This window comes from Chiloscyllium punctatum, chromosome 44 (genome assembly GCF_047496795.1).
Source record: "Chiloscyllium punctatum isolate Juve2018m chromosome 44, sChiPun1.3, whole genome shotgun sequence".
In the NCBI taxonomy this organism is placed as follows: Eukaryota; Metazoa; Chordata; class Chondrichthyes; order Orectolobiformes; family Hemiscylliidae; genus Chiloscyllium; species Chiloscyllium punctatum.
The window spans coordinates 41438136-41462963 of NC_092782.1; the positions used below are offsets into that span (position 1 = coordinate 41438136).

At 45.4% G+C, this 24828-nt stretch overlaps 1 protein-coding gene across 4 annotated transcripts in view; it reads left to right on the plus strand.

Annotated features, from left to right (window-relative positions):
* flncb (filamin C, gamma b (actin binding protein 280)) overlaps positions 1-24828 on the plus strand; it is a 56863-nt gene that overhangs the window by 23043 nt on the left and 8992 nt on the right. For 2 of the 4 annotated variants that reach the window (XM_072562756.1, XM_072562758.1), the window contains 23 exons: positions 1053-1143; positions 1788-1957; positions 2257-2374; positions 3261-3523; positions 4597-5194; positions 5539-5712; positions 6829-6991; positions 7363-7523; positions 7883-8050; positions 8283-8406; positions 9249-9405; positions 12133-12322; positions 13076-13099; positions 13852-14099; positions 16333-16428; positions 17536-17635; positions 19388-19528; positions 19942-20070; positions 20404-20577; positions 21179-21340; positions 22401-22604; positions 23316-23468; positions 23748-23870. In XM_072562756.1, coding sequence (XP_072418857.1) covers positions 1053-1143; positions 1788-1957; positions 2257-2374; positions 3261-3523; positions 4597-5194; positions 5539-5712; positions 6829-6991; positions 7363-7523; positions 7883-8050; positions 8283-8406; positions 9249-9405; positions 12133-12322; positions 13076-13099; positions 13852-14099; positions 16333-16428; positions 17536-17635; positions 19388-19528; positions 19942-20070; positions 20404-20577; positions 21179-21340; positions 22401-22604; positions 23316-23468; positions 23748-23870 — 3931 coding nt within the window. The remainder of the gene's footprint in view (positions 1-1052; positions 1144-1787; positions 1958-2256; positions 2375-3260; positions 3524-4596; positions 5195-5538; positions 5713-6828; positions 6992-7362; positions 7524-7882; positions 8051-8282; positions 8407-9248; positions 9406-12132; positions 12323-13075; positions 13100-13851; positions 14100-16332; positions 16429-17535; positions 17636-19387; positions 19529-19941; positions 20071-20403; positions 20578-21178; positions 21341-22400; positions 22605-23315; positions 23469-23747; positions 23871-24828) is intronic. The other 2 variants (XM_072562757.1, XM_072562759.1) reach the window with 1 other exon arrangement.

Below are 24828 nucleotides of genomic sequence, written 5' to 3' on the forward strand. Positions count from 1 at the left end.
TTGTAGCTAATCTGCATGTCCACTCCTTTTCTCTGAATCGTCTTCTTTATACTCCGTATCCCATAATACCCTTCCCAACAATCTATTGTTCTACCTCCTAAAGATTTTTGGTCCCCATATTATTGGCTGTTTGAGGCATGAGCATGTCATACTCTTTTGTACAAAAAAAGACCATTATCGAGCAGCTAACTGTAAGTTTGAGGTTCTGCTCCCTGTGGACTTGCACACTGATCTAGTTTTGCTCTTTTGTTTAAGTCGATTAAAGGATTCAGTAGGACACTTTTTTTAGTTTGGATCTTGCTTCACTTTTTTGATTTAAGGGAGCATAAGCTGGCCGCCAACTTTCCCATGAACCCATCGTGTTACTGTGGTGGACCTGCCCCCAAGTATCAGTATCCTTGCTGAATGCAATACTCTGGGTGCAGCCTAATTAAGGCTCTCCAACTGTTTTATGACTTCTAGTCCTATTTTGATCATGTTTTTAAGTTCAGTCAACTCCTGGATGAGCTATGATTGGATGTATCAGATCTCTGAATCCAGGAGTGTACAACTGTTAAGCTGTTTGGTGTTTGTAAAGATTGTATGACTGATACCAAACAGACCATCAATTAAAGAAACTTTTTTTTTCCCCTGAGATGTTAATCCAAAGTTCTGTTTGTTCAGTTGGGCATTTTGAAGGGCTCATGTAACTACTGGAAGAAGCAGGAAGTTTATTCCTGAATGTACACATCTCAGATGATGTAAACTACTCACTTTTTCTCATTGCTTGTGGGATCTTGCGTGCACAACCATTTGTCATATTTGCCAAAATTTGTCACTGAACTATTGAGTTGGGCCCTGACTGAGAAACTCAGGGCTGGGATGGGTAGCAGTCCACAGCAGACTTCCACTAATCCCTTCTGGGAACCCATGGGAATGTTTTACCAGGTTAAAGTGTGGCAACTCTTTGATCAGTTTTGCCCCCTCTACCCCATTCCAAACCACAATCCACTGATCTCCACCGACTGTCTCTGGCTCATTTCTAACACGTTCCTGTCGAATTTGTCCAACAGGAAATTCCCATCAGCCCATTCCGTATTAAGGTGGAGCCATCACATGATGCAGGAAAGGTGAAGGCTGAAGGTCCTGGATTGAGTCGGACGGGTAAGGCGATACTGTTCTAAGTGTCTGAGTTCAGATTGAGGGTCACCATTTCCAGGACTGTCCTGGAGTCTCCAAACTAAAAGCAAATCTTCTGGGTGGAGAAATAAGTGACACTACCAGGAAAAGAATAAATCTGGTCTTAACCAGCTTGTCAGCCATGATTGAATGAATGGCTTTATTCTGCTTTTAGCCATCCCATATTTATAAACAATGGAAACCGAAAAGGATCATAAAGATATAAGGCTGTTTTCCCACTTGGAGATGGGAGGAGTTCACAAATCCTTGAGGAACAAGTCCCTTGGAGTCTAACTGACTTAATGAGTCCTGTCCCTGTTGGGTCACTTCAGCTTTGTGATTCCTGTCAGTGTGGCTGAGTGGGAGAGTTGCATTACAGCAAATCACACGTTCAGCTCTCAGCACTAAGGGCTAGTGGAGCAGTGGCAGTGGAATACCAGGTATTGAGATGGGTTAAACCCCACACCAAACCACTCCAGCCAGCACTGAGTGGTGAGGTGGGGAAGGAAGGGAGACCTACTGGTGCCTCCTAGTGCTGTTCATTGGAGTAGGCTGTGCTGTCCTATGGTATTGGCCTTGAGGGGTTCATCATGCTGGCCTGCTCTTGAAGCTGATTCTTTGTTTCTCAGGTGTCGAAGTTGGCAAACCCACTCACTTCACCGTCTACACAAAGGGAGCTGGCAAGGCCACATTGGATGTCCAGTTCACTGGAGTGGCGAAAGGCGAGGCTGTCCGAGACTTTGAGATCATCGATAACCATGACTACTCATACACTGTGAAATACACTGCTATACAACAGGTAGGAGAGGGCTTTGGAGGGGCTTGGAGCTGGGCTTGGGTGGGTTTGTGGAGCAGTGCCAAAGTTCTTTGTTTAGGGGAATGCGCATGTTTGCATCTTAAGGGGATTGGAACAGATATTTTGGGGATTGTTTCCAAGGATGCAGCCCTGGGATTGGGTGGGGTATGTACCTAGTTGGGTAGTTTAGAAGTCCGCTTATACCTTGTGCTCTTCTATATTGGGATTAAGCATTGTACGTAAAGCAATGGACTTTGAAGGTCTGCTCTTTCTCTAACCACTGGCCTGTGGTCTTGTTGCAGGGTAACTTGCTGGTGGCTGTGACTTATGGAGGTGACCAGGTTCCCAAGAGTCCATTTACTGTCAATGTGGCTCCACCTCTTGATCTGAATAAGGTCAAAGTTCAGGGACTTAACAACAGTAAGATCACTAAATTGTTGTAAATATTTTGGCTGTTTAGACTCTGAAATTCTCACTTGCATGTCGGCATGGCGATCTGAGCAGGGTCTGAGACCATAGAGTGGCCACTTTTTACAATTACTTGTAACTCCACCTACTCCCAAGCTAGATCTGAATTTTTGTTTACTCAGCTCCATGTCTTTGTGCACCTCCATTCCTTGTTTCTGCCAGTTTCCACCTCCCCCTCCCCCCGCCCCCCCCCGCTCCCCCCCCCCCCCCCCCCCCCCCCCCCCCCTTACGCTGGGTGACCAGGCTCTGTTCCATTTGCGCAATCTGTCTCTGCTTGATGTGCTGGTGATGGCACCCTTTTGGAGAGTGATGCTCAGGGCCCTACGGAGCTGTGAGGCTGTTGTGATAAAGGGGGTCCTGACTGATCTTTGTGAAGCCCTTGAGGTAGGTGGGTGTGTGGGCATTCTCCAGAGCAGTTGGGGTTTAGTACAACACTTTTTTTTTCTTTTTGGAGAGCTGGGGCTCAAAAGCAGTGGAGATAACTGAAATCCACAGGTAGATACTGACATGATTTCACCACCACTCCCAGACTCCCCTGCCTTGCTCATTGATTCCTGACCATAGTTGTGTTTTCACATTTCCTCTCAGCCTCCAGCCCTCAATGTTTTGACTGATGTGGATGAATCCAATTCTAACTCCTTCAGCATCTCTGATTTCAATTTGCCATTGGCCATGCTATACCTTTTTTAACTCCCTGTACCCCAGGCTCTGAAATTCTCTCACTAACCCTGTGGTGTTTAAACCCCTCCCCAGCCTTTTGATTGTAATGTGGCTTAGTGTTGATCTTTTGTCTGACTTTCTGTGAAGCAGGTTGGGTGCTGTTGTTTCTCTCTTGCAGAGGTTGATGTCGGCAAGGATCAGGAATTCAGTGTTGACGCTCGAGGTGCAGGAGGTCAGGGCAAGGTCGATGTGAAAATCACCTCCCCGTCCCGCCGTCCTATCCCATGCAAGGTGGAGACTGGTTCGACCAGTGACATTCACTCTGTGAAGTATATGCCACCTGAGGAGGGGCCTTACAAAGTGGACGTCAGCTATGATGGGCACCCAGTACCTGGAAGCCCCTTCACAGTGGAGGGTGTCATGCCCCCTGACCCCACCAAGGTGAGGAAACATTGAAGATACTTTGGTGTCAGAATAGCAAGAGCTGATGGTGGAAATGAGACCCTTCAGGGCTAACACTAGGTTGGGACAAATGGGCAACGACCACTCACTGAAAAGATTTCTTGCTTAACTACTGTCATTTCTCTTTTTATTTCCCCCACCACCCCAACTCACCCCACCGAGAGAAAAATTATAGTAGTTATTTGGAGATGGAGATTAGCTCCTCACTCATCTCTCTCTTTGGGTCCTGGGTGTCTCAACTGTCCATTTCTCTCCAGTTGTAAAACTACATGATGAAGATGGATAATGAGTTCCTCTTCATTTAAATCTGAATTTAAACCAAAACTGGGCAGTTCATTGGCTCTCATTGTTGATTTTCTCCTCTGCCATCCTCTTTTTTTAAAAAAAAAAGCTCCACTGCAGCATTCCTGTGTTCCTTACTCTGGTTTAGTGAGCTGACCCTATCCATCCTTTCCTGAGTTTTCCCATCTCCTCCCTCCCTGAAGACTGTGGGACCTGTATCAGTGGATAGCACTCTCCTGAGTTGATAGATTTTTGTATTCAAAATCCACTCCAGTGTCCAGAGCCCCGAATCCAGACCATCCCTCCCAGAGCTGAACCAAGGGAGCAGCTTGGTTGGGACAAAAGGGGACTCTAAGACTTATCCTCTCTGGTGTTTTGTAAAATATCCTACTATGCCACTTTGAAGAGAAGCAGGAGAATTATCCTTGCTGATGTTAATCTCAACTATGATGACTTAAATGGCTTATATGGACATACGTGCTGAGCTGTTTGGAGCTTGTCTGTGTATGTTGGCTCTCCTTTTCAGATTTATAACTGATTGTAAGGCATTCTGGAATATGTTGGGAAAGCTGTTTTAGTTTAATTTTCTTTTTATGAAAGTAATGTACAGGAATGGAGTGCCCCAGAAGTAATGGGGATCTCTGGCTAGAGGCCAGGACTGTGGTGTAATTGTGACCAAACTTGGCCAAGTATGAAAATAATGAAGACCTGGATGAGATGGTCCTTTTTTTTTCTACAAATTTAAATGAGCAATTCTGATTTGCTTTCAGGTTCGGGCCTACGGACCAGGCCTCAAAGGTGGTGTAGTAGGAAAAGCAGCTCCCTTTACCATTGACACCAAAGGTGCAGGCACTGGTGGACTTGGTCTGACTGTGGAAGGTCCTTGTGAAGCGAAGATTGAGTGTCAAGATAATGGTGATGGTTCCTGTTCTGTCTCGTACCTCCCAACAGAACCCGGTGAATATACAGTCAATATTCTGTTTGCTGAGGCCCACATCCCAGGATCCCCCTTCAAAGCCGATATCAAGTCACTTTTTGACCCTAGCAAGGTCACAGCCAGTGGCCCAGGGCTGGAGCATGGTAAAGTGGGCGAAGCAGCAACTTTCACTGTGGATTGTTCCAAGGCAGGAGATGCTGAGCTGACAATTGAGATTATTTCTGAATCTGGCGCGAAGGCTGAAGTTCACATTCAGAACAACAGCGATGGGACTTTTGGCATCACCTACATCCCACCATTTCCTGGCATGTACACCATCACCATCAAATACGGTGGGCATGCGGTGCCCAAATTTCCAGCCCGTGTCAGGGTCGATCCAGCTATTGACACCACAGGGATGAAGGTGTTTGGCCCAGGAGTTGAACCTCGTGGTAAGGCAACAGTTTGTGCATGTATCCAATTGCTACTGTCTCCTAAACCTTCCCTGTAAGAACTCCGTCTGGGAGAAGCAGTCTCTGTCTTGACTGTTACCTGCTGTTGACCATTGTGCATATGATTGGGAACCTGTGCCAAAAATCAATCTCTGATACGCACCAACAGAGTGATTGGAGTGTCTATATCATTGTTTAGATGAGACCAGGTAATACACTGACCTGCTACAGTGGCTCCAAGGTATTGGGACTGAATGGGGTGGCAAATTTCAGGGCATTAGGATCATTTATTGTAGAAAACAACTGAGTGAAACAGTCTGATTTCATCTCCAATGATATTCCAGGTGTTCTCCGGGAGGTTACTACTGGATTCACTGTGGATTCTCGGTCCCTTAACAAGACTGGTGGGAACCACATCAAAGTTCATATTGTCAATCCATCTGGAGCAAAGACTGACAGCTACATCAAGGACAATGGTGATGGAACGTACCATGTGGAGTACACTGCCTATGAAGATGGTAAGTGACAATAGGGCTTTTCTTTTTTTTTCCTTCAAGTTTTTAAATTTGCCCTAGGAAATTTGAAATCACTAGTAAGGCCAGTGTTCCTTGTAGGAGAAAGTGAGGACTGGAGATCAGAGCTGGAAAAATGTGTTGCTGGAAAAGCGCAGCAGGTCAGGCAGCATCCAAGGAGCAGGAGAATCGATGCTTTGGGCATGAGCCCTTCGGAAATGGATTCCTGAAGAAGGGCTTATGCCTGAAACGTCAATTCTCCGGATCCTTGGATGCTGCCTGACCTGCTGCACTTTTCCAGAAACATTTTTCAGTGTTTATTGTAGACAACATATTTACTCCCTGAGAGTGAGTATCCCAATCCTTGTCAATCCAAAGTGCGTTCCATGGTCAGGTGACTCTAGCTGTTTCCAGTCAGCACTAACATGCTCTCCTGTTTTGACAGTGTTGAACTTTCTAGAAAGAGTTATTTGAATGTGATAATACTTTGTTTCTCTGTACAAAAGCTGCCAGACCAGAGTTTCTCCTGCATATTTTTGTTTTTGTTTCTGGAAAGGTTATTTGATTTGAAGACAGCCCCTGGGCACCAAGTAAACTGACATTGTTTCATTAGGCCACTCAGTTTGCCCTTGAATACCCTGGCTGCTTTTGGAGTCTTAAAGCCTATTACTGCGTTCCCTTTCTCCCTCCTGTGTTGTGTTGCTGAATTCCCAGTGTCCTGCCCAGGAGTTGGGGAGTCAAAGACACTGGGATTCTTTGTCCCTCAAGGCAGATCTTCTGGGATCTGAGGAAATGATTTAACAGAATCCTATCTGATCGTCCACCAATCGGAGGTCCTCCAGCATCTGTTTTCCCTCTTTCTTCTTCCTAATCAACTTTGCCTTTCAGTAGAGTAGGGACTACCTTCCTTGTCATTGTTGCAGGAAGACAGGCCCATGGTGGGACATTTTAACAAGCAGGATATGAGCAGGAAAGCTGTCCATTGCTGGCACCTGAGCTAGCTGTTAGTTCATTAGGGGGCGGTAGCATTGGCACATTGATTGCTGTGATGGGTTACCATTCTCTTTACACTGTTTGTTTTCTCCCTCTGTCCTCTGTCTCTGCTCCTGTTCTCCTTTTCAGGAGTACATATGATTGAAGTGTTGTATGACGATGTCCCACTTCCCAAGAGTCCATTCAGAGTTGGAGTCACTGAAGGATGCGACCCAACCCGTGTTCGTGCCTATGGACCGGGTCTGGAGGGAGGCCTAGTCAACAAACCCAACCGATTCACTGTGGAAACCAGGTGAGATGCAACCTGAGCTTATAGGTACAGTTAGAGAATCAGAAATGAGCCATCAGGGCAGCCATTTAATCTCCTCCCCAAACATCTACTCCCTATAGAACGTTCCAGTTAAGTGTTCAGCTTTGTGAATGTCTAATGGTGTTCTCCTCGCTTCACTTATTCTGAGGCAGTGTCTGAAGGTCAGGAGCTTCCTGGCAGCTCCAGTCTGTAAGTTGGTAATAAGGTGGAATGTGCCTGGCCACAAGTCTAGGTTTGGTTTAGCGCTCAGTTGTAATAAATGACCAGCTATATGGCCCCTTAGGACAAGTGGCAATCTGCTTTATCCTAATGTCTACCCTGACCCCCCCCTACTTCTGTGCCTGTCTGTTTAGGGGAGCAGGTACTGGAGGCCTTGGGCTGGCCATTGAGGGTCCTTCGGAGGCTAAGATGTCTTGCAAGGACAACAAGGATGGAAGCTGCAGTGTTGAATACATTCCCTTCACCCCTGGAGATTACGACGTCAACATTACGTTTGGAGGGCACCCTATTCCAGGTGAGTAGACCTGCTTTGGATTAACTGCAGAGTGATTGTCTCACCTTTATCTGGCAAAGGGAAACAGTTGACCCTGTCAGGTCCTATACCTTTCGATGAAATCTTCTCGACTCTGGAGAACAGATCTTTTCTCCAGAGGACAAACTTGTAGAGCAACTAATGTAGAACAGCAGTTTCTTCATTTCTTGGACAAGGAGACCAAAACTATACATTAGTCAAATCCCTATATTCATGCAGTTACCACTAACAAAGTAGTGTTAAGGTTTGAGTGCCTCCTCTGAAGTGTGTTGGGAACTGCCTGGTTGTGTTGGTTATGACCAGTACCATGTGTGATTTTTATGAATTGCTTGTGTTGACAGGAAGTGCATTCCGTGTTCCAGTCAAAGAGCTGGTAGATCCAAGCAAGGTGAAGTGTTCGGGCCCTGGGCTGGGCACTGGGGTACGGGCACATGTGCCCCAGACTTTCACTGTCGATTGTAGCAAGGCTGGGCTGGCACCACTCAAGGTTCTGATCCTTGGGCCCACTGGTAAGTCTCTGCAGTGGCTGTACCTGACCCCAGGAGTTCACTGTGGGGTTTGCTACGAAATGACATGTCTGTTAAAACTAAAGTCTGAAGAATGATTTTTTTTTTTGTGTGGTGGGGGCATGGTTATGACTTGAGAACAAGCTGTGGGGGAGGAATAGTGTGTGGAGGGTGCAGTGGTAAATGTTTATGGACTGACTATTGGTGAGCTGTGGCTCCTCTCTCCCTGTTCTAGGTGTATCAGAACCTGCAAAGGTTATTGATAATGGCAACGGTACCCACACTGTTCACTACACACCTGCCACAGACGGTCCATTCACTGTCTCGGTCAAATATGCAGACCAGGAGGTTCCTCGCAGGTAAGTGTTCGATCATGCATCCCTGAAAATCTCGAGGTAAACTTTTTTTTAATAAATCTCCAGCTGGGAACTGTCTAATCTGCGTTCTAGCGAGGGAGCAGAGCATGACTTACTGGATTGGTGAAGCATAAGCAAAGTATTACGCAAACTATAAAATTAAAAACAGCAGTACTCTGGAAATGTTTAGGATGGGCAGCACCTGTGGAGAGAGACATAGTTAATATTTTGGGTAGGTCATCTTTTTCATCAGAACTGCAAGATCATTGACCTGTCTTATTGACTCTTACGCTCAGGACAACAGATACTACCTGTCCTGTGTTTGTGCCCGGCTAGAGTTTTTTGGCAAGTGGAATCTGGCTGTTGGGCTGTACAACTATTCAGTCACTAATATGGAATGTTCAAAGGTCATCTCATTAACACATCTCTATTTGATTTCCTTTCTTTAGAATTCTCCCCATGAACATTGTCCAACCCCTTACCTAACACCATTCCCTACTTCTGGTAGCTGGGAACAGTGTTTGGCACTTCCCTCCTTCTTCCTGTCTGAGGAACAAATGTTCACCAGGGCTGTGTACTTTCAGCCTTGGCTGCTTATTGTATCCACACAGCTACTGTCCTTTTTAATCTCCTCATGGGATTCAGTGTTGCTAATGTAGTATTTCATTAATTGCTTTTTAAAATCAGTGAAGTCTTTAACCAAATTATCCTCACCAATCCTCAATTACAACATCAAAGAATCAGATTAAATTAGTTCAGCATGATTTGCTTTAAGCCTTGTTGGCTTTAATTTCTCCCAAGTTCCAAAAGTTAACTTTTTTTTTATAATGCCCTTTCTTTTTCAGTCCCTTCAAGATCAAGGTTCTGCCAACCCATGATGCCAGTAAGGTGCGAGCAAGTGGGCCAGGACTTAATGCTTCTGGAGTGCCAGCTAGTCTTCCTGTTGAGTTCACTATTGATGCCAGGGATGCTGGAGAGGGACTGCTTACTGTGCAGATCATTGTAAGTCAAGTGTGTGTGTGTCTCCTGCTCCTCTGATTTAGGTCAGATGCTCCCCAGCTCCTGTTCATGTCACCTAAAGAACCAACATGATCCTATATTCTCTGTGGTGGTGTTCATGTAGCACTTAGGGAGTGCCCATCAAGCACAGATTAGATTAGATTACTTACTAATGTTTTCACGAAGAATGGCTGCTTCAGATTGGTCTGTGTGGCATGTTGGGCCACTCCTAATTCTAATTAGTTTTAAAATAGTGATGGAAAAGGATAGACCAGATCTAAAGGTTGAAGTTCTAAATTGGAGAAAGGCCAATTTTTGACAGGATTGGCAAGCCCTTTTGAAAGCTGATTGGGGCAGATGTTTTCAGGTAAAGGGATGGCTGGAAAATGGGAAGTTGTCAGTAATGAGAACAAGAATCCAGAGAAAGTATATTCCTGTCAGGGTAAAAGGAAAGGCTGTTAGGTATAGGGAATGCTGGATGACTAAAGAAACTGAACCTTTCCTTAAGGAAAAAGAAGCCTATGTAAGATATAGACAGACAGGATAGATTGAGAGAATCCTTAGAGTAAAAAGGCAGTAGGAGTATACTTAAGAGGGAAATCAGGAGGGCAAAAAAAAGAACATTAGATAGCTTTGGCAAATAGAATTAAGGACAAAAGGGTAACTAGGGAGAGAATAGGCCCCCTCAAAGATCAGCAAGGTGGCTTTGTGAGGAGCTGCAGAAAATGGGGGCAAGATACTAAACTTAGTATTTTGCATCCGTATTTACTGTGGAAAAGGATATGGAAGATATAGACTGTAGGGGAAATAGATGGTGACACCTTGCAAAATGTCTGTGGAGGAAGTGTTGGATGTCTTGAAATGGGTCAAGGGGGATAAATCCCCAGGACCTGATCAGGTGTACCCTAGTACTCCGGGAAGCTAGAGAAGTGATTGCTGGGCCTCTGCCGCGATATTTGTATCATCGATAGTCACAGATGAGGTGCTGGAAGACTGGAAGTTGGCTAAATGGTGCCACTGCTTAAGGGCAGTAAAGACAAGCCAGAGAACTATAGACCAGTGAGCCTGATGTCTGTGGTGGGCAGGTTGATGGAGGGAACCCTGAGGGACAGGATGTACATGTATTTGGAAAGGCAAGCACTGATTGATTAGGGATAGTCAACATGGCTTTGTGTGTGGGGAAATCATGTCTCAAACTTGATGGAGCTTTGTGAGGAAGTAACAAAGTATTGAGGGCAGAGTGGTAGATGTGATCTATATGGACTTCAGTAAGGCGTTTGACAAGGTTCCCCATGGGAGACTGATTTAGCAATGTTAGATCTCATGGAATACAGGGAGAACTAGCCATTTGGATACAGAACTGGCTCAAAGGTAGAAGAGAAGGTGGTGGTGGAGGGTTGTTTTTCAGATTGGAGGCCTATATGACCAGTGGAGTGCCACAAGGATTGGTGCTGGGTCCTCTACTTTTCGTCATTTACATAAATGATTTGGATGTGAGCATAAGAGGTACAGTTAGTAAGTTTGCAGATGACACCAAAATTCGAGATGTAGTGGACAGCGAGGAGGGTTACCTCCAATTACAACCGGATCCGGACCAGATAGGCCAATGGCTGAGAAGTGGCAGATGGAGTTTAATTCAGATAAATGCGAGGTGCTGCAATTTGAGAAAGCAAATCTTAGCAGGACTTATCCACTTAATGGTAAGGTCCTAGGGAGTGTTGCTGAACAAAAAGACCTTGGAATGCAGGTTCATAGCTCCTTGAAAGTGGAGTCACAGGTAGATAGGATAGTGAAGAAGGCGTTTGGTATGCTTTCCTCTATTGGTCAGTGTATTGTGTACAGGAGTTGGGAGGTGTTGCTGTGGCTATACAGGACATTGGTTAGGCTACTATTGGAATATTGTGTGCAATTCTGGTCTCCTTTCTATCAGAAAGATGTTGTGAAACTTGACAGGGTTCAGAAAAGATTTACAAGGATGTTGCCAGGGTTGGAGGATTTGAGCTATAGGGAGAGGCTGAACAGGCTGGGGCTGTTTTCCTGGAGCGTCGGAGGTTGAGGGGTGACCTTATAGAGGTTTACAAAATTTGAGGGGCATGGATAGGGTAAATAGGCAAAGTCTTTCCCTGGGGTTTGGAGTCCAGAACTAGAGGGCATAGGTTTTGGGTGAGAGGGGAAAGATATGAGACCTACAGGGCAATGTTTTTTCATAGAGGGTGGTACGTGTATGGAATGAGCTGCCAGAGGAAGTGGTGGAGGCTGGTATAATTGCAACATTTTAAGAGGCATCTGGATGGGTTTATGAATAGGAAGGGTTTGGAGGGATATGGGCCGGGTGCTGGCAGGTGGGACTGATTGGGTTGGGATATCTGGTCAACATGGATGGGTTGGACTCCAGGGTCTGTTTCCATTCTGTACCTCTGACTCTATGACACTCTGGTTTGTTTGCTGGGATTTAATGCTCAGGCCATGTGATGAGACTCTGTCTGCCTGCCTGTGAGACCAATCTGGTGACAACTTTGTGTTGCAGAAATTTTTGAATGCAAAATATTACTAATTGGATCACCAGGTCTGGGTTATCTAATTGGATATATCAAATTAATCTGGCTGAGGTTCCTGTTCGAATCTCGGTGAGTGAAAGGAGAATAGACGCATGGGGTATGTGGAAAAGCCTTATTTCTAAGTTCCATTCCTGCTGTTTTTTGATTTCTGTGACATTGCTATATCTCCCAGGATCCCGAGGGAAAACCGAAAAAAGCCAACATCCGTGATAATGGAGATGGAACGTACACTGTGTCCTACCTTCCTGATATGACTGGACACTACACCATCACAATCAAATATGGCGGTGATGAAATCCCCTACTCGCCATATCGTATCCATGCTGTGCCAACTGGAGATGCCAGCAAATGTCTGGTCACAGGTATGATCAGCGCTCACCACCATCTCTGCATGACTGACTAATAGAGATTATCTCTTCTCTGGGGTACAGAGACTTGGATCTGGTAATCAATCAGCTGCTGGAATCTGGTGAGGGGAAAATTGAAAGGAGTTCCAGGTGGATCCCTGGATTCCTTGGAAGTTGCGTATGTTGGAAGGTGTGTATGTGAGCGAACAAGAGATGGGTACACTGATACATCACAGTACATGCCGTCAATCCCCACACTACCAGCAGGCACTGTTCCATGTGGTTACCTCACTAGCAGGGAGTGCAGCTACTCTGGAATGGTTAACCTTCACAACTGAGTATGCAGTGGGATTGCAGAAACTATCAAAACCATTGCAACCCAACCAGTGACCTCTGACTCTGGCCAGCTTTGCATACCTGGTTGCTGGTGTTCAGAGGGGCTGTCATTTAGTGTGTATTCCAGGGGTACAAGTCCCTGGGGAAGCACTGTCAGCACTGTCCCTGGAAGCACTATTTGTCAATTGGTTTGTGCTGTCCCATGCCCCAGCCCATTACACAGGAGACAAAGATTGGGGATTTGGTTCTGTCCTTTCGAGCCATGCCCAGGACCCCTCTTTCTTTTATGGCCTGTAGCCTGAGAGCAGAGCTGTATAGGAAACCAGGGACTGACTTTAACTTCCTTCTGCGTATCTTGCAATTCTTGCTGACGTCTCTTTGTATGTTGAGTTTATGGGTGACTGTTTCTAACCGGCTGCTCTCCCTCCACAGTGTCGATCGGCGGCCATGGACTCGGTGAGTGACCATCCACCAAACTTGCTCCTTCCATCTTCAACCATCCACCAATCCATCTGCTCTCCCGCACTGTCCCCTTACCGACACTGCCTCGACCCAGGGGCCACTAGACTCTGATCTAGAGCAGGAGTAAAAACAGGATCTGCTGAAATATTCAGCAGGTCACTCGTTTGTTTGCAGAGGGAGACACAGACAGATAACATTTTAATGTTTTGGATTGATATCTGTTCACCAGAACTGAGTTAAGATGATCATCACCAATACATTTTAGATCCATTCTTTCTCAGCAAATGCTGCATGAACTGAGTGTTTCAGATGTTTTTGTTTTTATTTCCAATCTGCAGCAGGTTTAGTATTCTGCTTTGGGAGCAGGAACACTGATTTTTATCTTTGACCCTCTGTAACCCAGCGAGGTTGACCTAGGTAATGGAGCTAGGTATTATGGAATTTGTCGCCCTTTTGACCTGTGCCGGCCACATCCCACTGCCCTTTGACCTTCCCCATGCTAGGATGAGCTCCTTCTGGCTTACTTGCACATGTTACACACCAGGGGATGAGCAGGTTTCTGTTTGTCCCAATCTCCACTGCAGGCTGTTTATCTTTTAAAAAAACAAAAGCTCATTGACAAAAAGTCGTGTGGGTCCTGCCCTGTGAGAGACTGAGGCACCTGAAAAAAACCACTTCAAGTATGGTGGCTGATACTGAACTGTATTTCTCCTCAACCTCATGATGACGTTTTGATCTTTTTACAGCAGCAGGACTTGGTCCCACCATCCAGATTGGCCAGCAGACGGTCATCACGGTGGATGCTAAGGCTGCCGGCAAAGGGAAGGTCACCTGCAAGGTCTCGACCCCTGATGGAGCTGAGCTAGATGTTGATGTGGTGGAGAATAGAGATGGGACATTCGACATTTATTACACTGCACCTGAACCTGGCAAATATGTTATCACCATCCGCTTTGGTGGTGAGCTCATACCCAACAGCCCCTTCCATGTGGTGGTAAGTGATGTCAATCTAACAACGCCAGAGTGCACGCACACTTATGTGACCCCAATCAGGGTGTATTTTTAATGAATCTGTCATACAAATGTTTCCTGTACTCACGAGCAGCTCGTTCATGTTGCATTCTGACTTGTGTACAAATGGACTTGCAAACAGATTCCAGAACAGACTCCTTTTGCAACCTGGGGGCGGCCTGTAATTCCAAAACTTGTTTTATTCGATTTCCAGTATCGGGAGTACTCCAGTTTTAGCATTAATAGAAATGTAATCCGTTGCCTGATGCAAAACCTTGGAAAAGTGCAGTAGCTGGATCTGGGGCAGTGTGCATATCAAATCCTTAATGTTGGCAAGATGAAAAACCAAATGTTTCCTTTCCTTTTAAAAACAAGTAAAAGGAGATGTAAGAGTTCCTTTCCATCTGTATGCATCTCCATACAGCAGGAGAAAATGTAGACTGCAGATCAGAGCTGAAAAAAATGTTTCGCTGGAAAAGCGCAGCAGGTCAGGCAGCATCCAAGGCGCAGGAGAATCGACGTTTCAGGCATAAGCCCTTCTTCCATACAGCACAAGCAGTGGTGTTGTAATAAACTCTAGTCAACCTATTTGAAATGGTTTGTAACGTGTCCAGTGCTGCTATTTCATTCATTTTTTTTTAAAAAGGAAGGATGTTATTTGCTTAATGAAATGGGGAGGAGAGGATCCAAACAATCCTACTGAGATGTCTGTCACTTTTAATCTGAAAGGAGACAGTTAATTATGGCAGGAATGTCTGTAATCAGAATACAGGTTTTGGATAATTATCAAAAGTGCCAGCATAATGAAGATAAATCATTTTGTACAGAAAAAAATGATACTCTGCAGAACCATCCCTGGCAGGATGGTGGATCTAGAGTCGGTCATAGCTTTCAAATGGATAAATACTCAAGTGAAAACAATCCAATCTGTGTGGAGAACTGGGAAGTTCTCTTTCTCTTTCTCTTTCTTTTTTTGGATAATGTTGAATGAGCAGTAACCACCCACAGTCATTTGAATGGAATTTTGTTTTTGCGCTGTCATCAGCCAATGATCAAATTCTCTAAGACGTTGGTCATCACAATTCCCTCCATATGACCTCTGATCCAGGGAAACCCCTCCTGTGCTGAACTATTCCACTCCCAGGGTTTGTATGTGTAAGATCCAAACTGGGATTTCTCACTGCATCTAACTGGGGAATTGGGTGGTGTGGGAAGATACCAGAGAGTTGGGGGTCAGAGGCCAAGCTCTTTGAGGTGAAAGAAGTGACTTGATGGGTTGAGAGTGAGAAGGTTAGTTGCTTGAAGAACAGAAGTCTGTCTTTAGTTCTGTTGAATCTACTCTGCCATTTAGTGAAATTGTGGCTGATGTAAATTCCATTTGCCTGCCTCGTTCCTGTCATCACCTTGATACATTTTATTTTTCTTGTGAAAATTTCTACTGACCTCCAGCGCCTTTTTTTTTTTTGAGAAGCAAGTTCCAGATCTCCCCACCCTTTGGGAGTGAAGACACACTTCCTCATGTCAATTCTGGAATGGCTGAGATCTGACTTTTTTGTTTTTCTGGTCACACCCCATCACCAAACTGCAGCACAGGAGGTGGCCATTCAGCCCAGTGTGTGGGGGTTGGGAAAACTTTGTTTCTCTCAATTGAATCCATTAACCATACTAAACACCTATTCACAAAAGCTCTTTAAAGTTCGACACTGAAGGGAGTGCATCCTCTTAAATCCTTTTTAGCCCCAAAGGTCACTTTCAACCCTGGGTGATGCCACATTCAAACTCAGTCCTGTATTTTGAGTTGGGGTTTAACCAATGATCTATACAACTCAATTTTTCCTATCCCTCTTTAATAATTACTGTCATACCTGCTCAGAGCTTCTAGTAATCTGAAACTCTTGAACACCCAGATTCCTTGCATTCTGTCTAACTGAGACAGAAACTGAACATCTGGCTATTAGGTCATGAGTATGAATTGAATGGGCAGCCTATGGCACATGGGATATAAGAATTCTGACAACAGCTGTAAGGAACATGCTCAAGCTCTGACTGAAATAAAGTAATTTCTTTGCTCACTGGACCGCTATTTCTGTAGCTGAAAGTGGTGTCTACCATATTTTGCCTTTTTTTTTGTTGCATGGACTATGCAGTTGCAGGTTTTTGGAGGTTGTGCATTGGACACATTTCATGTTTAACCTGTAGCTTGCCTCCCATCACAGGCCTGTGATGCCATCCCCACCATAGAGGAGCCCTGTGAAACGTTGCAGCTACACCAGCCCTACGTGCCTTCCCATGCTGGCTATCCAACACACTGGGTATAAGATTCAACCACTAACTAGTTACTTGAAACAGGACTGCTCTTTCTCATGCGCTTTGTTTTCCTGCTTACCTATCATCTTGTGGTGTTCTTTACCCAACTTGCTCTCTGTTTAATCTTGCAGCCACTAGTTATTGAGGTGTAATCCTATCTTGCAGCACTGCTGTTATTGGGTCATCTGTTGCTGATTCTTGTCTCTCAATACAAAATTTATTAATGGAAGTAAAGCTCCTGGTAATTTTGTACACTTAACCTAATTTATCATCCAGAAAGCTGTCTGGGTGAACTCACTCCCTCTCATTTTATCACTTTAATTGTTATTAAACTGTGGCCTGATGGTCATCTTTTGACCTCTATTAGGGGTCAGTTTAGTCTAGAGGCTGTAGTCATGGAGCTCCAGGGGGTCTTCTGTTAGTTCCTATCACACAATTGTCCTTCTCATGCCTTCATTGGCTTTCAAATAGCTTTGGGAGAACACCAAGATCTGAAATAGAGATTTTAACCTAGGAGCTGAGTTTGCTGTCACTCGTTCACAACAGGTGGATTCAGATCACTGGGAGTTTGTAATCTCACCAAGGAGTGCACATGCTACATGAGTCTGTCTGCAGCTCAGACAGTGGTGGATGGGGTTAACTATCAAATGATTTTAAACTGAATGTGACCATTTTGGTGGAGGACCAAGACCACCACCCATTTTGAACATCCCTAGGATCTTGAGTGACATCCAATCAGAGCTTGCCACATAGGCTGCTGGTTTTGCTAAGGCTGACTGACCTGCTTTCCAATGACCTCAATGTGACTCAGTCCCAGTGCACTATTTCCTTGTCTCTATTTTGATGTTGTCTAAGTCACTTTTTGTCACTCGCTCTACTCCTCTTTCTCTCCCATTCATCAGACCATCTTTCCTTTTGCAGATATTCATACTTTCTTCTGAACCAGCATTAAATTGGGATCTCAGCATTCCATAAATTTTGTCATTTCCTTTCAGTAGCTTATTGTAAAGTTTTTTTTTTTTTTTTTTTTTTTTTTTTTTTTTCCTTTTTGTGATCACTTAATATTGAGTCCTGGCTATTAAAGTTTGCTCACCTTCTGTTGCTCCATACAGGCCACTGAGGAGTCTGCTGTCCCAGTCGACGTTCTGGATCATGGTCTCCGGCCATTCAACCTGGTCATCCCATTCACCGTGCAGAAAGGAGAAATCACAGGTGGGATTGCAATCCTTCTCTCCGCTGCAGCAGGGTGGTTTAGATGGTGCAAGATGTTGGTGTTGAGACTTCCATTGCGATGTTGGTTTGGTTCATTGTGTTGATAATGAGAGACACGTGATGTGCCAGAATGAGAGCTGGTGCTGAGATACGCATTATATGGGGCCAGTGCTGCTTCAGAAATGAAAGTGTAGAATTCTTTTAGAACATGAGGATTAGTCAAAAAGATTAATTTGCTGAGATCAATGATCTGTGCCAAACCCTTTGTCTCCCATCCTGACTTGGATTTCCTCAACTATTTAGCATTATTCCCAATGTAAGTGGCAGAACTCCCACACCCCTGCTATTCACTCGTGTGAGACCCTCCAACACTGAGCTGAGAGGAAAGATGGCCTCTCAGATTTAACTCTTCTGAAAATCACACTCCCCTCTGGCAGGTAGTGTGGGACTGCGCTGCCTTTGTACTGAATTGAATTGAATTTATTGTCACATTTACCAAGGTACAGTGAAAAGCTTTTTGTCTTGCAAGCAATACAGGCAGATCACAGTGAAGTAGATACCTCTTTAAAAAAAAAGTAATCAGCAGCAAAAACATAGGTACAGGCAAATGTTAAGAGTGTGAGTCCATTCAGTATACTAACAGTAGGGTAGAAACTATTTCAAAACTGGCTGGTGCGTGTGTTCAGGCTTCTGTCCCTTCTCCCTGATGGTAGAGGTTGCAGAAAAACATTGCCAGGGTGGGATGGATCTTTGAGAATGCTGGTGGCATTTCCTTGACAGCGGGCCTGGTAGATGGATTCTATAGATGGGAGGTGGGCCTTTGTGATTTTCCGGGCCGAGTTCACCACTGTCTGTAACCGTCTCCGATCTTGAATGGCACTGTTGCCATACCAGGTAGTGATACATCCAGACAGAATGCTCTCTGGCGCACCTATAAAAGTTGGCAAGGGTATTCGCCGTCATGCCAAATTTCCTCCGCTTCCTGAGGAAGAGCCATTGGGCCTTTGTAACCAGTGCATCCACGTGAGTCCAAGAAAGCTTGTTGATGACCACTTCTGAGTTTGACACTCTGCACTCGTTCCACCTCTGTGCTGTTAATGTGTAGGGGGCATGAGTAACATCCTGCCGAAAGTCAATAATGAGTTCCTTGGTTTTACCAGCACTGAGCTGGGGTGTTAGTGCACCATTTTTTTCCAGGTCTTCCACCTCCTGTCTGTAGTCTGTTTTGTTGCTGTCTGAGATTTGACAGACAATGATGTCATCAGTGAACTTTTAAATGGCATTAGTCTAGTATTTGGTGATGCAGTCATGGGTATACAGTGAGTCCAGTCAGAGGCAGAGTACACATCCCTGGGGGCTCCAGTGTTGAGTGTTAGTGAGGATGAAATATTGTCTCCAATCTTCACTGTGGCCTGTGGGTCAGGAAACTGAGGATCCAGTTGCAGAGCATGGAAGAGTACTACATAGGACTAATTTGATTCTTGGCTCGTGTCTGAGTTGAGATTTGAACCCAGCATCTCCTGGCTCTGAGGAATCTCTGCAGGCACCCTAGGTTATGATCACTTTTTCCCAAAGATCTGACTACTTTTCTATCTCCCTATCCTATTGAGTGAGGAGGTCTGCACTAGATCTTAACTAAGAGGTGAAGGCTCAATTAATCTTTTATTTTCTGAGGAAAAGTAACTTGTGCATTGAAAATTGCATGTGACCTGTTTCTTAGGATTCATTTCTGGAACATTCCTTTTATTCCAGGTGAAGTCCGAATGCCATCTGGTAAAACTGGCCGCCCAAATATTACTGACAACAAGGATGGAACCATCACTGTTAAATATGCTCCGATTGAGAAGGGTCTCCATGAGATGGACATAAAGTATGATGGCAACCACATCCCAGGTGTGTGAAATAAGATGACAACCTGCCCAGCCCAGAGATTTCCTGGTCTGTCCACATCGCATGCATGTTTCTGTATATGCGCATGTCTGTTTACTGTCAGTGGGCTAATTCTTGTCTCAAGGCCTCCACAAGTCAATCTTTTACTTTTCCAAGGATGGCTGTGACACTGAGCTCCATCACATTCATCACCACCTCCCTTGTAAATCTCAGGATTAAGAGGATGTGCGTAAAGAATAGTTACCCCAGCCTAATACCTCATACAAAAGGTTCTGGAGATTGTGGCTCTGACTAAGTGAATATTGGTCCTGCTCCATGTTGACTGTGAGCTGTTACCCGTGGGGGGAGGCTGACCTCTTTTGCACTGACCTTGATGCTGCATTGACTCTAATATTTGATTATTCCTCTGATAATAGGCAGCCCATTGCAGTTTTACGTGGATGCCATCAACAGTCGTCATGTGACTGCTTTTGGTCCTGGTCTGAGCCATGGAATGGTGAACAAACCTGCAACTTTCACCATAGTCACCAAGGATGCTGGTGAAGGTAGGTGGGATGTGGGCTGAGCCCTGGAGGGGTGACAGATGGTGCTGCAATGTGAAGATTTTGAGGGGGGGTGGGGGGTGGGGAAGAGAGGAAAGAGACAGTGAGCATGGGTGAGAGGGATCAGAATTTGTGCTGGACACTGACTAGGGAAGAGGTGTGAATGAAGGCTGAGGCTTGGTGGGGCTGGAGGGAGAGACTTGAAGGGAAGCGTTTGATTGGAGGTGGTGAGCAACCAGGGATGCAGATTTATTTGAAGAAAGAATTGGAATGGGTGCTTTTCAGCAGTTTGCTATAATGTTTTTTCTCTCTCTCTCTCTGCCTGTGTCACTGTAGGTGGACTCTCCCTTGCTGTAGAAGGTCCCTCTAAAGCTGAAATCACATGCAAGGACAATAAGGATGGCACCTGCACCGTGTCATACCTGCCCACAGCCCCTGGAGATTACAACATCATTGTTCGTTTTGATGACAAGCACATTGCAGGAAGCCCTTTCACTGCCAAGATCATGGGTAATTCCTGCGCTATTTTTCCACTCTTCAAAAGCTTGTCTCTGGTGGCTGGTGTCAGCCAATGGTTGTGGATCCTGGTGCTCTCTGACACTCCCACCTGATAAGGATGCTGCTAACCTGGGTTTGCTGTTGTAGCCATGTGCCTTCTATCATGGTCTTGTTTTAAGTTTATTCTGATCTTAGCCACTTAGTGGTAGGTCCACCAGAAGAGGGAGTAGGGAGTTTGTATGTGGGGGAGCGGTGGATAAAGTGAACCATCACCTCCACCATGTCAGGGTCTCCCCTGCCGGTTAGCGGGAAGGTGTTTTCTGGCCAACTGCACAGTTTCTGGTGAGTGAGGATGATAGTTGAAGATGGAGCGCTGTTGTGAGTGTGTCATTGCTGCACGTGGGAGTGCTGGGTGACTGGTATGGAAAAGGGTAAATGATGTCTCTTTGGGCGAGTAACCAGTCCCCTGTTGTCCTTCAGCCAGACTGATGGCCAGTCATCTACAGCGCTGCAGTGATGGGACTAATTTATAAACATTTGGACCTGGATTCCGGTGCCAGGAACTGCAGGTGTCTTTGAATTGTACCTGACTGATGACACCATTTCTGTGTAGGTGATGACTCAATGAGAACATCGCAACTCAACGTTGGCACGTCCACCGAGGTCTCGCTGAAGATTACAGAGACTGACCTGAACCTACTCAATGCCAGTATCAAAGCTCCATCTGGTAATGAGGAGCCCTGCTTGCTCAAGAGGCTGCCCAACAGGCATATTGGTAAGATTCCAACCAGGCACAGTGGCCAGAAACTGACTGCCAGGTGGTTGTTGTCTTTGCCTGAGTCAGACAGATCAATAGCACAGAAAAAGGTTTTCCAGCCCATCAAGTCTGTCGCTTATCAAATGGCTAGCTATTCAGAATCCCTATAGTGTGGAAACAAGCCATTTGGCCCAACTAGTATATACTGACCCTCTGAAGAGTAACCCACCCAGACCTATTCCTCCCTACCCTATTACTCTACACTTACTGCTGACGAATGCACCTAACATGCATCCCTGAACACTACAGGCTGTTTAGCATGGCCAATTCACCTGACCTGCACATCTTTGGATTATTGAAGTAAACCCACCCAGACACTGGGGGAATGTGCAAACTCCACTCAAGCTGTCACCTGAGGCCAGAATAAAATCTGGGTCCCTGGCACTGAGGCAGCAGTGCTAACCACTGACCATCCCTACAGTGTGGAAACAGACTGTTTGGCCCAACAAGTCCACGCTGACCCTCCGAATAGTAGCGACGCCCGAACAACATGAATCCTAGACACTCTCAGATTAAAAGCCTTAAACTCTGACTGACCTTCTAATCCCATTTTTCAGGTATGCCTTGGTACCAAGTATATTGGTATTATTTAAGTGTTATCTGGGTTTCTGTCCCTCCCACCCTTGCAGCCAGTGAGTTAGTTTTCCAATAACTTCTGGGTGGAGAGATGTTCCTCTGATCTCCTCCTGTTCCTCTCACACTGTAAATGCATGAACCCTGGTCCTTGATTCCTCTGTCAAGGCCTTTCATAATATTCATCTTCTCAGTTTCCTGCTCCAAGGAAAATAACCCCAGTCTAACCCTGTAACTGAAACTCTCCAGCCCAGGCAGCATCTGGGTAAATCTCCTCTCTACACTCTCCATTGCAATCACATTGTTCTGATTATATAGATTCCAGAATGTGGGATCAGAGTATGGGAGGGTCTTGTTTGATTTGGTACATGAAGTAATGAAAACATTTGGCCACTGCAGAATGAGTCAGCCCCCCTGACCTTTTTTTTTTTCCCCTCTTCAACAGGTATTTCCTTCACCCCAAAGGAGGTAGGAGAACATGTGGTGAGTGTGAAGAAAAACAACCGGCATGTTACAAACAGCCCCTTCAAGATCGTGGTTGGGGCCTCTGAGATTGGTGATGCCAGCAAAGTGAAGGTTTCTGGGAAGGGCCTGGTGGAGGGCCAAACATTTGAGGTGTCTGAATTCATCGTGGACACGCGAGGTGCAGGTACGGCCTTTCCAAAAAAAGTACCAAGTTCTTGCATTGGGCAACCTTAAACTGATCACCAAGACTAACATTTAACAATCTGACCCATTCTGAGAGTTCTCCTATAATCCAGGTTATCGGTTTTTTTGGGCCTTTTTTGAAGCTGGCAGTAAACTTGGAGGTGGGGGGGAAAATGTGGTTGGATGTTTTTGGTCAGTGCTCCAAACCCCTACTCCTAACCAGAGCTGTCCTTCAGTGCCACTTGAGAGGTCCTCAGTGGTGAGGTTTTCTTTTTTGTATATAACTACTGGATTCCATTTTTGCAGACAATCACTGACCTGATTGCTGATTGGGCAATGGGATTATTCTGTGTAGATATGACCAGACTGTGTTAAAGTTTATATTTTAAAAATTGACAATCCTTTGCCTGTTTTCATTGTGATTGTAGAGGGTTTAAATTTGTGGGTGGGGAGTGGAAATTGCTGAGAGCTTCCTCTGTAAAAGAGTGAAGTTAGCAGTAATGCCTCTGGCCCTTGAGCCTGCTCCACGTTCTGATATTGGTTGATCGGATTGTGGCCTTAATTTCACTTGTGCCTCCTATCCCTTGACCTCCCTCTATCAAAGTAGCTCTGTCTTCAATAAATTCAATGAGCTAGCCTTCACCACTTCCTGTGGCAAACATTAATAGATCTCTCTCTCTGTTTCTCCGCCCCCCCCCCCCCCCCCCCGCAGGTTATGGAGGACTCGGTCTGTCCATTGAGGGTCCCAGCAAAGTTGACATTAATTGTGAGGATCTAGAGGATGGAACATGCAAAGTGACCTACTGTCCAACTGAACCAGGCAACTACATCATCAACATTAAATTTGCTGACCATCATGTGCCAGGTAAGGGAGTGGGAAATCCAGCTGCTTACCCTCAGTAACCAAACACTGGAAGGGGGATCCCAAAGGGTAGGCTGCCGGTCACTGCAGATGGAAGACGGTCAAGGGTCATAGTTAAGAGCCTAAAGTTCAGAGTGAGCCCAGAGATGAAGAGGGCAGGTGAGATGGGCACTGGGGGAAAAATCCAGTTATGGTTTTAATAACATGGGGTTTGTAGTGGAACTCCATCTCATGAGCCACTCTGTATAACTCTAACACTTGAGTACTGTGATTGTGTTGTAGGAAGCCCCTTCACAGTGAAGGTGACTGGTGAAGGAAGGATTAAGGAGAGTATCACTAGGCGACGCCAGGCTCCCTCCATTGCCACTGTGGGCAGCACCTGTGATCTCAACTTGAAGATTCCAGGTATGTGTAGACCTCCAGCGAGGAGTTATTCTGCAACGGGGTAAACTTTTTAATTATTCCTCTTCTGTTCTGATCTCTCCTTATCCTATCCTGTATTTGTCTTATTGCTTGGTGTAACTGGATACTGTTCTTTCAGGTTCTGTTCTGACTGACTGGAGGCAACCCAAGTGTCACTTCTTTTTTTTTAAAGAGGACAATCTCTCAAGATACGTGTTTTGGGTTTAGCAGCAATGGGTTTCCCATCTTCACCCACTCCAGTGGTGGGAGGAGGGTTCTCAACTGCTCATGCTTAGACTCCAGGTTCTTGATTTTCAAAGTTTTTACAGCATGGAAAGATGTCAGTCATCAAACATCCATCTCTTCCCATTTCCCAGTGCTTAGCCAGGAGCCTCTCCCATGCTATGGAATCTTGAGTGCTCGTCTAAATACTAAAATATCTTTTCAGGTTCCAATCTCCCTCTACCCTTTTTTTTTCAGGGAGTGTTCAAGATACCCTCAGCCGTGTGCTTCCTGGTTATCCCTCCCTCCTAGGGAGGAATATTTCCCCTTATCTACTCTGCATATGCCCCTCAAATGTTGTTGTACACCTCAATGATGTTTCAGCCCCCCTGCCCCCAACCAAACCCTTGGCTTTCTCTGCTCTCAAGGCTGGGTTGTTGTCCCACTTTCATATCTGAATCATTCCCAGCCCAGGCAGCATTCTGGTGAAACTCCTCTGCATGCTCTCTAATGTAATCACATCCTTTCCTGTTGTGATGACCAGAACTGCACACAGTACTCCAGCTTTTGCATAACTAGCATTGTATACACTGCTTTATCATAAACTCCTCCTCCTTGCTCTTATATTCAATGCCTTGAGTGGAAATAGCAAAAATCCCATCTTAAACCTACCTTTATCTACCTGTCCTGTTGTGCTTAAGGATCTAGAGGCTCTAAGGTCCTTCTGATCCTCAGTACT